The sequence below is a fragment of the Aethalodelphis obliquidens genome, unplaced genomic scaffold (assembly GCF_003676395.1).
Source record: "Aethalodelphis obliquidens isolate GAN/ISIS:26980383/991018 unplaced genomic scaffold, ASM367639v1 scaffold40, whole genome shotgun sequence".
Lineage (NCBI taxonomy): Eukaryota > Metazoa > Chordata > Mammalia > Artiodactyla > Delphinidae > Aethalodelphis > Aethalodelphis obliquidens.
In genome coordinates, this window is record NW_020837984.1 from 14195378 (window position 1) to 14212689 (window position 17312).

General features: G+C 41.8%; 1 protein-coding gene across 9 annotated transcripts in view; it reads right to left on the bottom strand.

Annotated features, from left to right (window-relative positions):
* AAK1 (AP2 associated kinase 1) overlaps window positions 1-17312 on the bottom strand; it is a 172234-nt gene that overhangs the window by 23852 nt on the left and 131070 nt on the right. For 7 of the 9 annotated variants that reach the window (XM_027131913.1, XM_027131912.1, XM_027131906.1 and 4 more), the window contains one exon: window positions 16942-17037. The exons of the other annotated variants lie outside the window; for them this stretch is intronic. In XM_027131913.1, coding sequence (XP_026987714.1) covers window positions 16942-17037 — 96 coding nt within the window. The remainder of the gene's footprint in view (window positions 1-16941; window positions 17038-17312) is intronic. 9 annotated transcript variants of the gene reach the window in all.

Here is a 17312-nt window from a genome sequence, read left to right on the forward strand (position 1 = left end):
AGGCTATCAGGAATCAAGATAAGCAAAGATGAAATAGATATTCACTGAGGGACAGAAACCAAATTTTAGGTGATCTGTAATCTAGGTGATCTATAACGACACAGATGAAACAAAATAATGGATTTTAGCGTCTTGGCAAGATAATTTGCTTTGGTACAGTTAACATACTGCAGAAAAAGCCATTTTTATACGTGAAACCAATTTACCATCTTTGAAATGTATAATATGTGGCTATCTTTGAATTAAATACCAACATGCTACATATCTCATTTATACCTAATTTTTATTGAAGGAAGGAAGGGAGGAAGGAAGCAGCCTCTCATCAGCAGGGAAAGAAAAACAGGGTTCTAACCAAGTATACAAGTGTAATAACATCAGCACTAATCTTGAACTGTACATGACATTATAAGAAAAGATGTTTAAAATATCTTGGACAATTTTCAGCATACTGGCAAAAGTAAGATGGTTTCCCCCAAAAGTCTGATTTTTCATTATTCTGAACACTAGCTTTTGTTTTATTCCCCCCACCCCGGAAGGTTCTCTCACTTAAAAAAAAAAAAAAAAAAGTAATGATCTTCTATCACTTTTAGCACTCAGATATTTGCAATCTTGTGAAGCAATGGATAAAAAGTAAAGGCCCCAACATTACTTGTTTTTCATACAGCAGTTTGTCTTGGCCTCTCCAGTGACTGGGTGTGACCCTGGGGCAGTTCCTGAAACAGATCTCCTTATCTGTAAAATACAGACACCTCCCCCTAACCTTTTTGTATTAGTCACTCAAACATCATCTCTAAGCCTTTCTCCACCCTCCCTGCCACATTAGGAACTTTCTGGAACACTGTGCTTTCGCTTCTCCGGCAGCCCTGAAGGCAGGGAAGGTTTCTTCTTAATTTCCGTGTCCCCAGTTCCTGGTTCCTTCTCGTCTCTCTGTCAAATCTCTGCCTTTTGGCTTCACTGGGGAGGTGGGGAGAACAGGGGATCAATGGCAAAAAAGCAGGTCCTTCAACAAGAATCTGATTTTTAAAATTAGCCATTAGCAAAAAGCATGAGGGTAAAAGGGTACGTGTGTGCATGCGTGCGTACCTGTGTTGTATCGTAAGATGGAATGGGGTGGGGTTGGGGTAAACTGCCACACTCTTTTCTGCCCAAACCTCGAAGTAACAGGCTGTTCACACAGATAATCTGGATGGTCAGTGCTGCTTAGGAATATTCAAATCTTAGAACTGTGGGAGGGAGGAGCAGGGGTCAGAGTAACATCAGGCAGAAAAACAGGAGTGAGAGTCCAGGGCCGCTGCATAAGTCACGTCGGCAGCCTGTGCAAAAATGGTTTCTTTCACTCCATGGGCTCTTGCGGCTGTCGGTTACTCAGTACTGACTCCCAGGTGCTATTATAACAACGGTTGTCACTTGCATTTGTAGAGTTCAATGTCAAACATTTTCATTCACTATTCACAAAAAAACCTGGGTTTGGGAATACTGATACAGTTGAGAGTGGACATCAGAAAACGTGAGAATGCGTGACTTGCCCAAAGTCACAGATGGGACATGGTAGAGCCTGGACTTGACTTCAACGTTTCCTCCACATGCTGCCTACAGGGTGTGCTTGGCTCCATAACCAGAGGAGAAAGTGTTTTCACACAGACATGGTCCCATGCACAACGGTCAAGTTATAAAAGATATGTTAACACTGGAAGGAACTTTAGATCTTATCCAATTAGCCTTCTCATTTGCAGATGAGGAAACAGCTCCAGAGAGGTGAAGTAACTTGCCTAAGATCTTACAGCAAGTAAGCCACAGAGCTAGCTAGGACTGGGACCCAGAGCTTTATGTATAGAGATTCAATCTCCTGGTTTAACTAAGGCTTTGATTGCTTTAAAGTGTACAGACTCTTAGAAGATAAATTTTAAGCTATTACTGGTCATTTTTGGTCACTGTAAATGAATGTGAGGACAGATTGTAATGGGAGGGAAAGATTGTAATGGGAGGTACGGGAGGCTGACAGTCTCTAAATCACAGCCTGGAGGCCTCCCAGGTGCATCAAGGTCTGGCTTTGATATCCTTCCTTTTATGAATTCTGGCCTCTTTCTCACATTTTTATAAAAACTCTCTGAGGCCATGTATCATCATGCCGGGGTGGGAAAGAGCAGAGAAGAGGCGGTGAATTTAGGAAACTATGCAGGAAGTGTTCTTTACATCCAAAACCTTGATCAAGTTCTACACGTATGACGAGACTTGTTGCTACATAATGAACAAAGACTTTTTAAATTTTACTTGAATCATGGGAAATGGCTTCTCTGGATGCAAAAACAAAACATATCTTCTAGGACAGTTCATACCTGAAATGTACAAAGACACACACTAATTCTCAATTATACAGAGTGACAGACGAACGAAAACCAGAAATAATTCATAAATTGTATTTTGCAATGATTTAATCCTCCTGAGAAACATTTAATCTTTTACTGTGATGCTATACATTTTCATTTGGGGGTCTGCAAAATCCTCCCAAATGAATAAGCAACATGAAAGAGTCAAAGGGCCTGAGTTTAAGTTAGTTAAGTTACCTAACTTTTCTAAGCATCAGTTTCTCACCTGTAAACAGAGGATAGGAACTACTTTAAAGGGCTTTTAGGATTAAATGGGCATAGTTATCAGAATTAATGTGTGTACATGTGCATATAAATTGAAGTACTTAGGCCATAAAAGAGGATTAACATCTCCTTTAAGTAAGAGGACTAGATAGGTCAGCCGGCCACGGATGCTTGAGACTAGGTAGTGAAGGCAGGTGAAGTTCTAGATTTTACTCAAATGCCTTGGTATGAGAACAGAATAAGCAAAATTCCTTGAATAAAGTGAAGTGGGAGGTGGAGGCAGCATGGTCTAGTAGAGGAAGAAAAGGTACTGAAAGCCAGGGGACCTGGGTTCTGCACTAAGTCTATGCGGCACTTTGGGCAAATCACTGTTTCTCTCTGGATCTAAGTTTTCTTATTGATAAAATGAAGATAAATGTAAAGGTGCTGTCCACCTGTAAAAGTTCAATCATCCAGTGTGAGGGGAAAAACAGGAAGTACGAACTGGCGGCTTAGAAGATGGACTGCTTAGCGATGACACTGGAACTCTGAACTGGTACTGATGGCAGGGAAGAACACCTGGAGGGCTCCTCAGTGACATGGGCAGGAGCTAAAATGCGTGGCCTCAAGGTGACAGGTTTTGGGAAATGCAGAGAGCTGTTCAACGTGCAAACTCAGCCCAGACATGAGTGGCCAGGAGAACAGGGTGACGAGGTGGGGGAATATCGAAGCTTGCTCCTCATTTGAAAAAAGAACAAACTGCAATTGTTTTCTACCTTAGTGTAAAAATAATACATGTTTATTGTATAAAATCTGGGAAATACAGAGAAGCTAAAGGATAAAAGTAGGAAGAGCTTCAAGATGGCGGAAGAGTAAGACGCGGAGATCACCTTCCTCCCCACAGATACATCAGAAATACATCTACACGTGGAACAGCTCCTACAGAACACCCACTGAACGCTGGCGGAAGACCTCAGACCTCCCAAAAGGCAAGAAACCCCCCACATACATGGGTAGGGCAAAAGAAAAAAGAAAAAAACAGAGACAAAAGAATAGGGACGAGACCTGCACCAGTGGGAGGGAGCTGTGAAGGAGGAAAGGTTTCCACACACTAGAAGCCCTTTCGCGGGCGGAGACTGCGGGTGGCGGAGGGGGGAAGCTTCGGAGCCGCAGAGGAGAGTGCAGCCACAGGGGTGCGGAGGGCAAAGCGGAGAGATTCCCGAACACAGGATCAGTGCTGATCAGCACTCACCAGCCGGAGAGGCGTGTCTGCTCACCCGCCGGGGCGGGCGGGGTCTGGGAGCTGAGGCTCGGGCTTCGGTCGGAGCGCCAGGAGAGGAATGGGGTTGGCAGTGTGAACACAGCCTGAAGGGGGTTAGTGCACCATGGCTGGCCGAGAGGGAGTCCGGGAAAAAGTCTGGAGCTGCCGAAGAGGCAAGAGACTTTTTCTTGCCTCTGAGTTTCCTGGTGCGCGAGGAGAGGGGATTAAGACCGCTGCTTAAAGGAGCTCCAGAGACGGGCGCGAGCCGAGGCTAAAAGCGCGGACCCCAGAGACGGGCATGGGACGCTAAGGCTGCTGCTGCAGCCACCAAGAAGCCTGTGTGCAAGGACAGGTCACTATCCACACCCCGCTTCCGGGGAGCCTGTGCAGCCCGCCACTGCCAGGGTCCCGGGATCCAGGGACAACTTCCCCGGGAGAACACATGGCGGGCCTCAGGCTGGTGCAACGTCATGCTGGCTTCTGCCGCCGCAGGCTCGCCCTGCATCCGTACCCCTCCCTACCCCCGGCCTGAGTGAGCCAGAGCCCCCGAATCAGCTGCTTCCTTAACCCCGTCCTATCTGAGCGAAGAACAGACGCCCTCAGGCGACCTACACGCAGAGGTGGGTCCAAATCCAAAGCTGAACCCCAGGAGCTGTGCGAACAAAGAAGAGAAAGGGAAATCTCTCCCAGCAGCCTCAGGAGCAGCGGATTAAATCTCTATAGTCAACTTGATGTACCCTGCATCTGTGGAATACCTGAATAGACAACGAATCATCCCAAATTGAGGAAGTAGACTTTGGGAGCAAAGATATATACATTTTTTTCCCTTTTTCTCTTTTCGGGAGTGTCTATGTGTATGCTTCTGTGTGTGATTTTGTCTGTATAGCTTTGCTTTTACCATTTGTCCTAGGGTTCTGTCTGTCCGATTTTTTTTTTTTTTTTTACTGTTTAAAATTTTTTTGCTTAATAATTATTTTTTATTTTAATAACATTATTTTATTTTATTTTACCTCTTTCTTTCTCTCTCTCTCTCTCTCTCTTTCTTTCTTTCTATTTTTTTCTCCCTTTTTTCTCCCTTTCTGAGCCGTGTGGATGAAAGGCTCTTGGTGCTCCAGCCAGGCATCAGGGCTGTGCCACTGAGGTGGGAGAACCAAGTTCAGGACACTGGTCCACAAGAGACCTCCCAGCTCCATGTAATATCAAATGGCAAAAATCTCCCAGAGATCTCCATCTCAACGCCAAGACCCAGCTCCACTCACCGACCAGCAAGTTACAGTGCTGGACACCCTATGCCAAACGACTAGCAAGACAGGAACACAACCCCACCCATTAGCAGAGAGGCTGCCCAAAATCATAATAAGGCCACAGACACCCCAAAACACACCACCAGACGTGGACCTGCTCACCAGAAAGACAAGATCAAGCCTCATCCACCAGAACGCAGGCACTAGTCCCCTCCACCAGGAAGCCTACACAACCCCCTGATCCAACCTTAGCCAGTGGGGGACAGACACCAATAACAACAGGAACTACGAACCTGCAGCCTGTGAAGAGGAGACCCCAAACACAGTAAGTTAAGCAAAATGAGAAGACAGAGAAACACACAGCAGGTGAAGGAGTAAGGCAAAAACCCACCAGACCTAACAAATGAAGAGGAAATAGGCAGTTTTCCTGAAAAAGAATTCAGAATAATGATAATAAAAATGATCCAAAATCTTGGAAATAGAAGAGAGAAAATACAAGAAACGTTTAACAAGGACCTAGAAGAACTAAAGAGCAAACAAACAGCGATGAAGAACACAATAAATGAAATTAAAAATTCTCTAGAAGGGAACAATAGCAGAATAACTGAGGCAGAAGAACGGATAAGTGACCTGGAAGATAAAATAGTGGAAATAGGGCTTCCCTGGTGGCACAGTGGTTGAGAGTCTGCCAGCTGATGCAAGGGATGCGGGTTCGTGCCCTGGTCTGGGAAGATCCCACATGCAGTGGAGCGGCTGGGCCTGTGAGCCATGGCCGCTGAGCCTGCGCGTCCGGAGCCTGTGCTCCGCAACGGGAGAGGCCACAACAGTGAGAGGCCCGCGTACCGCAAAACAAACAAACAAACAAACAAAAAATAGTGGAAATAACTACTGCAGAGCAGAATAAAGAAAAAAGAATGAAGAGAATTGAGGACAGTCTCACAGACCTCTGGAACAACATTAAACGCAACAACCTTCGAATTATAGGGGTCCCAGAAGAAGAAGAGAAAAAGAAAGGGACTGAGAAAATATTTGAAGAGATTATACTTGAAAACTTTCCTAATATGGGAAAGGAAATAGTTAATCAAGTCCAGGAAGCACAGAGAGTCCCATACAAGATAAATCCAAGGAGAAAGACACCAAGACACATATTAATCAAACTATCAAAAATTAAATACAGAGAACAAATATTAAAAGCAGCAAGGGAAAAACAACAAAAAACACACAATGGAATCCTCATAAGGTTAACAGCTGATATTTCAGCAGAAACTCTGCAAGCCAGAAGGGAGTGGCAGGACATATTTAAAGTGATGAAGGAGAAACACCTACAGCCAAGACTACTCTACCCAAGGATCTCATTCAGATTTGATGGAGAAATTAAAACCTTTACAGACAAGCAAAAGCTAAGAGAATCCAGCACCACCAAACCAGCTTTACAACAACTGCTAAAGGAACTTCTCTAGGCAAGAAACACAAGAAAAGGAAAAGACCTACAATAATGAACCCAAAACAATTAAGAAAATGGGAATAGGAACATACATATCGATAATTACCTTAAATGTAAATGGATTAAATGCTCCCACCAAAAGACGTACACTGGCTGAATGCATACAAAAACAAGACCTATATATATGCTGTCTACAAGAGACCCACGTCAGACCTAGGGACACATACACACTGAAAGTGAGGGGATGGAAAAAGATATTCCATGCAAATGGAAATCAAAAGAAAGCTGGAGTAGCAATTCTCATATCAGACAAAATAGACTTCAAAATAAAGACTATTACAAGAGACAAAGAAGGACACTACATAATGATCAAGGGATCAATCCAAGAAAATATAACAATTGTAAATATCTATGCACCCAACATAGGAGCACCTCAATACATAAGGCAAATACTAACAGCCATAAAAGGGGAAATTGACAGTAACACATTCATAGTAGGGGACTTTAACACCCCACTTTCACCAATGGACAGATAGATCATCCAAAATGAAAATAAATAAGGAAACACAAGCTTTAAATGATACATTAAACAAGATGGACTTAATTGATACTTATAGGACATTCAATCCAAAAACAACAGAATATACATTCTTCTCAAGTGCTCATGGAACATTCTCCAGGATAGATCATATCTTGGGTCACAAATCAAGCCTTGGTAAATTTAAGAAAAATGAACTCGTATCATGTATCTTTTCCGACCACAATGCTATGAGACTAGATATCAATTACAGGAAAAAATCTGTAAAAAATACAAACACATGGAAGCTAAACAATACACGACTTAATAACCAAGAGATAACTTAAGAAATCAAAGAGGAAATCAAAAAATACCTAGAGGGCTTCCCTGGTGGTGCAGTGGTGGAGAGTCCACCTGCTGATGCAGGGGACACGGGTTCGTGCCCCAGTCCGGGAAGATCCTGTATGCCGCGGAGCGGCTGGGCCTGTTAGCCATGGCCGCTGGGCCTGCGCGTCTGGAGCCTGTGCTCCTCAACGGGAGAGGCCACAACAGTGAGGCCCGTGGACCGCAAAAACAAAAACAAAAACAAAAAAACCTAGAAACAAATAACAATGAAAACACGACGACGCAAAACCTATCGGATGCAGCAAAAGCAGTGCTAAGAGGGAAGTTTATAGCAATACAATCCTACCTTAAGAAACAAGAAACATCTCAAATAAACCACCTAACCTTACACCTAAAGCAATTAGAGAAAGAAGAACAAAAAAACCACAAAGTTAGCAGAAGGAAAGAAATCATAAAGATCAGAAATAAATGAAAAAGAAATGAAGGAAACAATAGCAAAGATCAATAAAACTAAAAGCTGGTCATTTGAGAAGCTAAACAAAATTGATAAACCATTAGCCAGACTCATCAAGAAAAAAAGGGACAAGACTCAAATCAATAGAATTAGAAATGAAAAAGGAGTAGTAACAACTGACACTGAAGAAATACAAAAGATCATGAGAGATTACTACAAGCAACTCTATGCCAATAAAATGGACAACCTGGAAGAAATGGACAAATTCTTAGAAATGCACAACCTTCTGAGACTGAACCAGGAAGAAACAGAAAATATGAACAAACCAATCACAAGCACTGAAACTGAAACTGTGATTAAAAATCTTCCAACAAACAAAAGCCCAGGACCAGATGGCTTCAGAGGCGAATTCTATTGAACATTAGGGAAGAGCTAACACCTATCCTTCTCAAACTCTTCCAAAATATAGCAGAGGGAGGAACACTCCTGAATTCATGCTATGAAACCACCATCACCCTGATACCAAAACCAGACAAAGATGTCACAAAGAAAGAAAAGTACAGGCCAATATCACTGATGAACATAGATGCAAAAATCCTCAACAAAATACTAGCAAACAGAATCCAGCAGCACATTAAACGGATCATACACCATGATCAAGTGGGGTTCATCCCAGGAATGCAAGGATTCTTCAATATACGCAAATCAATCAACGTGATACACCATATTAACAAACTGAAGGAGAAAAACCATATGATCGTCTCAATAGATGCAGAGAAAGCCTTCGACAAAATTCAACACCCATTTATGATAAAAACCCTCCAGAACGTAGGCACAGACAGAAACTTCCTCAACATAATAAAGGCCATACATGACAAACCCACAGCCAACATCGTCCTAAATGGTGAAAAACTGAAACCATTTCCACTAAGATCAGGAAGAAGACAAGGTTGTCCACTCTCACCACTATTATTCCACATCATTTTGGAAGTTTTAGCCACAGCAATCAGATAAGAAAAAGAAATAAAAGGAATCCAAATCGGAAAAGAAGAAGTAAAGCTGTCACTGCTTGCAAATAACATGATACTATACATAGAGAATCCTAAAGATGCTACCAGAAAACTACTACAGCTAATCAATGAATTTGGTAAAGTAGCAGGATACAAAATTAATACACAGAAATCTCTGGCATTCCTATACACTAATGATGAAAAATCTGAAAGTGAAATTAAGAAAACACTCCCATTTACCACTGCAACAAAAAGAATAAAATATCTAGGGATATACCTACCTAAGGAGAGAAAAGACCTGTATGCAGAAAACTAGAAGACACAGATGAAAGAAATTAAAGATGATACAAGTAGATGGAGAGGTAGACCATGTTCTTGGATTGGAAGAATCAACATTGTGAAAATTTCTCTACTACCCAAAGCAATCTACAGATTCAATGCAATCCCTATCAAACTACAAGTGGCATTTTTCACAGAACTAGAACAAAAAATTTCACAGTTTATATGGAAACACAAAAGACCCCAAATAGCTAAAGCAATCTTGAGAAGAAAAAATGGAGCTGGAGGAATCAGGCTCCCTGACTTCAGACTATACTACAAAGCTACAGTAATCAAGACAATATGGTCCTGGCACAAAAACAGTAACATAGATCAATGGAACAGGATAGAAAGCCCAGAGATAAACCCACGCACATATGGTCACCTTGTCTCTGATAAAGGAGGCAGGAATGTACAGTGGAGAAAGGACAGCCTCTTCAATAAGTGGTGCTGGGAAAACTGGACAGCTACATGTAAAAGTATGAAATTAGAACACTCCCTAACACCATACACAAAAGTAAACTCAAAATGGATTAAAGACCTAAATTTAAGGCCAGACACTATCAAAATCTTAGAGGAAAACATAGGCAGAACACTCGACGACATAAATCACAGCAAGATCCTTTTTGACCCACCTCCTAGAGAAATGGAAATAAAAACAAAAATAAACAAATGGGACCTAATGAAACTTCAAAGCTTTTGCACAGCAAACGAAACCATAAAGAAGATGAAAAGACAACCCTCAGAATGGGAGAAAATATTTGCAAATGAAGCAACTGACAAAGGATTAATCTCCAAAATTTACAAGCAGCTCATGCAGCTCAATATCAAAAAAACAATCAACCCAATCCAAAAATGGGCAGAAGACCTAAACAGACATTTCTCCAAAGAAGATATACAGTCTGCCAACAAACACATGAAAGAATGCTCAACATCATTAATCATTAGAGAAATGCAAAGCAAAATGAGGTATCATCTCACACCGGTCAGAATGGCCATCAACAAAAATCTACTAACAATAAATGCTGGAGTGGGTGTGGAGAAAAGGGAACCCTCTTGCACTGCTGGTGGGAATGTGAATTGGTACAGCCACTATGGAGAACAGTATGGAGGTTCCTTAAAAAACTAAAAATAGAACTACCATATGACCCAGCAATCCCACTACTGGGCATATATCCTGAGAAAAGCATAATTCAAAAAGAGACATGTACCAAAATATTCACTGCAGCTCTATTTACAATAGCCAGGACATGGAAGCAACCTAAGTGTCCATCAACAGATGAATGGATAAAGAAGATGTGGGCACTATATACAATGGAATATTATGCAGCCATAAAAAGGAATGAAATTGAGTTATTTGTAGTGAGGTGGATGGACCTAGAGTCTGTCATACAGAGTGAAGTAAGTCAGAAAGAGAAAGACAAATACCGTATGCTAATACATATATATGGAATCTAAAAAAAAAAAAAAAAAAGAAAAAAAAAGGTCAGAAGAACCTAGGGGCAAGATGCGAATAAAGATGCAGACCTACTAGAGAATGGACTTGAGGATACGAGGAGGGGGAAGGGTAAGCTGGGACAAAGTGAGAGAGTGGCATGGACACATATACACTACCAAACGTAAAATAGATAGCTAGTGGGAAGCAGCCGCATAGCAGAGGGAGATCAGCTCGGTGCTTCGTGACCACCTACAGGGGTGGGATAGGAGGGTGGGAGGGAGGGAGATGCAAGAGATATGGGGACATATGTATAACTGATTCACTTTGTTATAAAGCAGAAACTAACACACCATTGTAAAGCAATTATACTGCAATAAAGATGTTAAAAAAATTATACTCCAATAAAGATGTTAAAAACTAAAAAAAAGGATGAAAATAAAACTACCTATAATTTCCCTTGTAGAGACAGTCACTATTGAGTTTTTAACAAATGCTCTTCCAACCTTTTCCTATAAACTCTGAACGTTCAATAAATATTTAAGCATACTCATGTGCTCTTCAGACAATGTATTAGAAAAGAATTGCTAAGTCAATAAGGAAGTAAAATCTTAAAGGCCACGCTGTCCTCCCTGAAAGCTGTACTAACTGCTACTCCCACTAGCAGGATCTGAGTGTGTCCATTTTCTGATACCTTCACCAACCCTGAGGTGGTAGCTTTCTTTCATCTTTACCAATCTGACAGCAGAAGCTGCAGCACCTCACTGCTTTATAATTGGTACTTCTTGGATTCATCATGATGGTGAACCCTTAGAAAAATAGTATTTCCTGATAATTCATCTTTTGTCCTTTGTGAATTGTCTGCTCCTATTTTTCTGTTGGTGTGATTTTCTTATCACATTCCCAGTACTATAATCAGTTCTTTCTCAAGTCTCTAGGGTTCCCAAATAAAACTGAGTCAGGTTAAGAGCTTGGAAAAGCGCTGAAATCATGGTTAAAAGACTGAGAAGGTGGACCCCTGAAGAAAAATGGATGCAGAATTAGTTAGCCTGGACCGTGGAAACCGAGAGTGCTTTTAAAGGAGAGGATTGTTAGTACTTTGAAATGAAGGGGGGAATGAAAGGGTCTTCTCTTCTGAGCACCTCCCCTCTCCTTAAACATAAGTCAAATGGCGTGAGGGATTAGGGGAAGAGAGGAGGGGGCAGCTGCTAGAGTTGGAGACAGGGATTAATCCATTTCAGATTCTCATACCGCTCCTCTCAAGACTTAGTAACTGAAAATATAAATCACAGAAAAGGGTACAAATCCTTCATAAACCAGTCTAAGGCCAGACAGTCAGAACCACTTCCTGGCAGGAGACCAGGATATACTGCAAGTTGTGAGCTTTTTCTCTTTTAAAATATCAAAGATGAGGGTAGATATCTATTTATACAGGCTAGTAGGACTAAGGGCTTGCTCACGGCCCATTGCAACCCTAGTTAGGACTACGGCTATGAGGACTAAAGCAGACTGAACTTACAGACATGGAAGAGCCAGATGCAAGCCCCATCGATAAAGATGATTTGGCTGCTACAGCTTTGTGGTTCTGGAAATTTACGTCTTGTCTAACTTGGGGTGTAAGCCCTGATGTCTTGTAATGAGAGATGCTGTTTTTAGAATTTTGTTGCTCTAGCTCCTATCACTGAGAAACCAGACACTAAACCACCTGTGACATCTGCAAGCTGGAATCAAAAGTCAACCACCATGACCTATTCATTCCGAGTCCATTTTAGAGAACTGAATCCGTGGGAGGAAAAACTTTCCAGAGTAAAGACACATACTCTGATCAACCTTGGACTTTTAAAATATCACAAGACAGCAATTGGAAGTGAGGGAGATGCCAAGCAAATAGCTCTGAGAGGAATGCCTATCTTGACAACAAAGCACTGAGAAAACACAGCTCCTCTTGCTTACTTTTCAAGAGAACACGGAGTGCCATAAGCCAAGAAGTACTTTTTTAAAAACAGTTGTTAATTCTAGGAAGGGCACTTACGGGGCAACTAATGCATTCTTGCTCAGTCTTGTGGAACACTGATGTTGAAAGGTCAGTATTAAGGGGTTGCTATAAAAATCTTTTCCTCAAACTCTGAGAACTGCTGGCGGGAATGTAAAAGGGTATAGTCACTGTGGAAAACAGTATGGCAGTTCCTCAAAAAATTAAAAATAGAGTTAGGTTCTAGTAATTCTATTTCTGGGTATGTACCTCAAAGAGTCTTGAGTTTTGAAGAGATATTTGCACACTCACGTTCAAAGAAGCATTATTCACAGTACCCAAAAGATAGAAGCAACCCATGTGTTAACTGACAGATGGATAAACAAAACACAACAGAGTATTATTCAGCTTTAAAAAGAAATTCTGACATATGCTACAACATGTACGAACCATGAGGACATTATGTTAAGTGAAAAGAGCCAGTCACAAAAGAACAAATACTGTGTAATTCCACTTATATGAGGCACCTACAGTAGTCAAATTCATAGAGACAGAAAGTAGAATGGTGGTTGCCAGGGGTTGGGGGGAGAGAGGAACGGAGAGGTACTGTTTAATAGGCAGAGTTTCGATTTTGCAAAATGAAAACAAGTTCTGTGGATGCATGGTGGTGATGGCTGTAAACAATATAAATGTACTTGAGGCCACTGAACTGTCCACTTTAAAATGGGAAATTTTGTGTTACATATACTTTACCACAATTTTTTAAAATGATTAAATCTTTCCACCAATTTTCAGAGAAAATTCCTCAATCTTCTCTACCATTTTTTTAAACCTTTGATACCACCTATAGCTTATCTGTTCCCTAATACAAATAAAAGGCAAAATAAATGAACACAGCATATGAGCATCAGTGAAATACTTTGAGGCTCCCTAGAGCTAGGCTTTGTGTGGCAGCTTTATGAGCACACAAATGCTCGGCTGTGATTTTTTTATGCCGGATTTTCTAAGAAAATTTGTTTTACAATGCTTTGGAAAAGAAAAATACTCCTTAAAAAAGAAAGAAAAACACCTCCAATTATCCAGTGTCCCTTCACTTAGAGTTTAACAATGGCTGATATCAAGGAATTCTACTTTGATGGCTCTGAGTTGTGCAAAGGTCATAGGTCATAAGAGCCAGTTTCATGTCTGTAAGACAAAAATACCATTGCTAAGACTTCTTGATAACTAGGACTGCGCCCCTGGGAATAAGGGCCTGGAACCAAAGCTGTTATAGCACTTCCTATCTTTATACTAATTCAGAGTTCCCAAAGCAATTTCAAATACATGATTTCATCTGAGCCACACAAGCCAGTCCGCAGGTAGGTTCTACTGTGGCCAATGCTGAGGAGGGGGAGAACACAGAGTTTGAGTGATTTGACCAAAATCACTTAGCTACTAAGTGGCTAGAACCAAGCTCTTACAAGCTCAAATCCATTCTTGTATCTCCCTAACCCTTAAATTTAGTTCTCTAGTCAAAGGATTTATTGAGCTGGGATCTGTCCCCAGACGACCCCTCGCTGTGTGGGTGCTGTGAGCCACCAAGAAGAAGGAGCACAGTCACAGCAGCACTAAGGCCTCACTTCCTTACTCACGAAGAGAGAGATTACTGGACATACCCACCGGTCAGTATTATTTCTGGCTCAAAGGAAATCATATGTGAAAACATTTAAAAAGCATAAAATAAAATGTTAAGTCACAAAAGGCATAGCTGTCAGGAGACTAAGGTTCCATGATTCTCACCATCAGGAAGGCTGAGTGTGGGAGGGAAGCATGTATGTAAACCCAACCAACCAACCAACCAACCAACCAACCAACACACCTGACCGGTGTCCACCACCGGTGGAGGGAGTGACAAACTGCTTGCTTTGAGGGGCAGGAGGCAAACCTGCAGTCTGCCAAGGTACCAGAGACCGTAGACTCTCGGCCCTTTCCTCACTCGGGCATTTCAAGATGCTGAGGAAGGATACAGGGATAAAGGAGCTATATAACAACGTGCTACAGGCTGGGCATATAACAGTAAATAAGGTAATCAAAGACACAGTGGTCACATGCCATACTTAGCCCAGATTCTGGAGAGCATCATGAAAGGAGGAGCTGAACAATCTGCTGAGCTTACCTACTACTTTCATCCCAGGGTTTGGCAGCTTCCTGACATGTGGGCTGTGCCTCTGTTTATGCCCCCTCAAGAGTGGGAAGGAGGCCTGGCTAGGGTTTGGCGGACTCAGAGACGGAAGGCTATGGAGATAGTAGTCTGGTGTTTGGTAGCTGGGGACGGAAATGGAGGGTAATGGGGCTGCCAAAAGCCTTTCGGCCTCAGGTTTCATTTACTTCATTCATCTAATCTGCAAATACTCACTGAGTGCCAGCTACACCCCGCAGTGTTCTCAGCATTAACGGTACACTGGTAAATAAGACAGACAAGGTCCCTCCCTCAGGACACTGGCATTCTGGTGGAGAAAGAGGAATGAACAAGTAGAAACAGACAATGTCATGATAAATGCTAGGAAGAAAAAAGCCACGGGGTGTGAGTGACAGTGCCCGTGGGACCACGTCGGGCCTCTCCGAGAAGACAGCAATTAAGCAGAGACCCAAATGTCGAATGACAAGAAGGAAAAGCTTTCCAGGCAGAGTACCAGAAAGTGCAAAGGCCCTGATGTGGGAATAAGCTTAGCTTAGCTTATTGGAGGAAAGACTGAAGGGAAGAATGCTATGAGCTCAGGTTAGAAGGGTAGCCAAGGGCCAGACTAGTCAGGGTCTTGTAGGTATGGTAAGAAGCCTGGATTTTTTGCTCAGTGATTTGAGAATTCACTGGACTGCAAAGGAGTGACATGTCTGATTTATGCTTTCATCCTCTGGCTTGTGCCAAGAGGCACAGTTCTGCAGTCCATGGGCTATCTGGGTAAGAGCAAGGCATGGACCCAAAGGGGTACCAAAGGGAGAAGGCCTCAATAATCCCTTTTTCCTTGTCTGATATTATGACTGCCACAAAAGGTAGGAAAAAGAAGCCAGTGGGCCCTAGCTCGAGTTTACAGCCCATCCTTTCTAGCTTTCTGCTTGAAACTGGCCTGTCTTGGCCCTGCCGGGCATGCCTGATGAATGCAACAGAGAAAAGGACCTCTGTTGATTCTTCTCTTTTCTTTAACTACCCTATCCTGAATCATTCCCTAGTGACTTTAGATATTTTTGACCTACCTCCAGGTCCAGCAAGCTACAAAGTTACACAATACTACCCGATCAGGGCAAATTTCTTCTTCCTCTTAGAAGGGTCAACAAACTACTTAAAGAAATGAAAACCATCTTGGGAACCTAGCTGTGGTCTGTCTTAGTAAGTAGAGGATATGCACATCACAATCACTTCCGATCTTAAGGCAATCAATCAAATAAATCCCTCTGACATTTTGGAAGAGAAGAAAAACCAAGCAGATTCTTTTAGTTTAAGACTTTTAGTTTAAGAAATCGACAGGGGTAAGAATGGGAGAAAAGAAAAAACTATCAGCAGCAAAATGACTGTCAGCTGTTTCTAAGGAGCTGGATCTATTTGCTTTTTCAAAGAGACTGAAAAAGTAGAGAAAGGGTGGCTTCGGTTCCTCACATTCTGCTCCCCTTCCCCCAAAAGGATGGGGAGGGGAGCGCGAAGAGAAATCTTTGGCATTCACGAACTCCAAATGGAAAGCATCCAATGATATTGTTTCAAAAGCTATTTCAATCAGACCACACTAACTGTTTCTTACTTTTTTAGACTGCTTACTTAAAAATCGGTACAGAGCAGACAGTAGGGGAGATTAGAATTACTTATTTCGATGACGAAGAGTCAAGCCCAGATAGTGGAAGGTAGTGGAACCGAGGTCTCCTGACTCACACTCCCTATCAAATTTTATTATGTATTTGTATCTTTTAAAAATAAAAGCACATTATAGCAAAATAGGAACAGGAAGTCACTCATAATCCAATCATTATACTACACCATTAGCATTTTGTTCCTTCTATCATAGGCTTATAGGTTCCCCCCCCCCTTGTTATAATCACACTGAACTAATGCTCTTTGCGATACACAGGCCCTTTATATTACCATTAATACAGTCAAGGATATGAAACTTGAGACTGATATGATGTGGAATACAACTTGGTATAATCTGAGCTGAATTTATTATCTTTGCTAAGGACTAGTGACCCCACAAGAGAATTTTGCCCCTCTTATTGAGACAGTAAAAATATACAACAGCACCTATTAACAGGTATTAGAATTCAGGTCCTTTTCCTGGAGTGTTTAAAACAGAACTCTCAAGAAGCCCTGGGATGTAACTTAACTTCAGATCAGTTTTATTTACCTACCTGGTGCATCAGGTACTTGAAGAGGAATGAAAGGATCAGATACACTTAGAAGAGGAAGGCTAGAATCCACAGTCTGCCCACCCTTCCTTTTTTCAGCTGGAATTGGTTGGAGGGGAAGGAAGGGTCAAGAAGAGAGAGAAAAAAAGAGAAAAGCAGAAAACATCAAGTAAATCCAGATGTACTTACCATCTATTAACCCAACTCAAATTATAGAGTAAGTCTAAATTTAGAGGCAGAATAAAGAAATATGAGTGGATATAATTCAATGTAATAGCAAAGTATGTCTAAGATGTACAATCTGGTCCTTGCAACGTAGTCTGAGATGCAATTAATGGTAAAAGTAGGATAGTCGTACATCTGAAATTCCACGT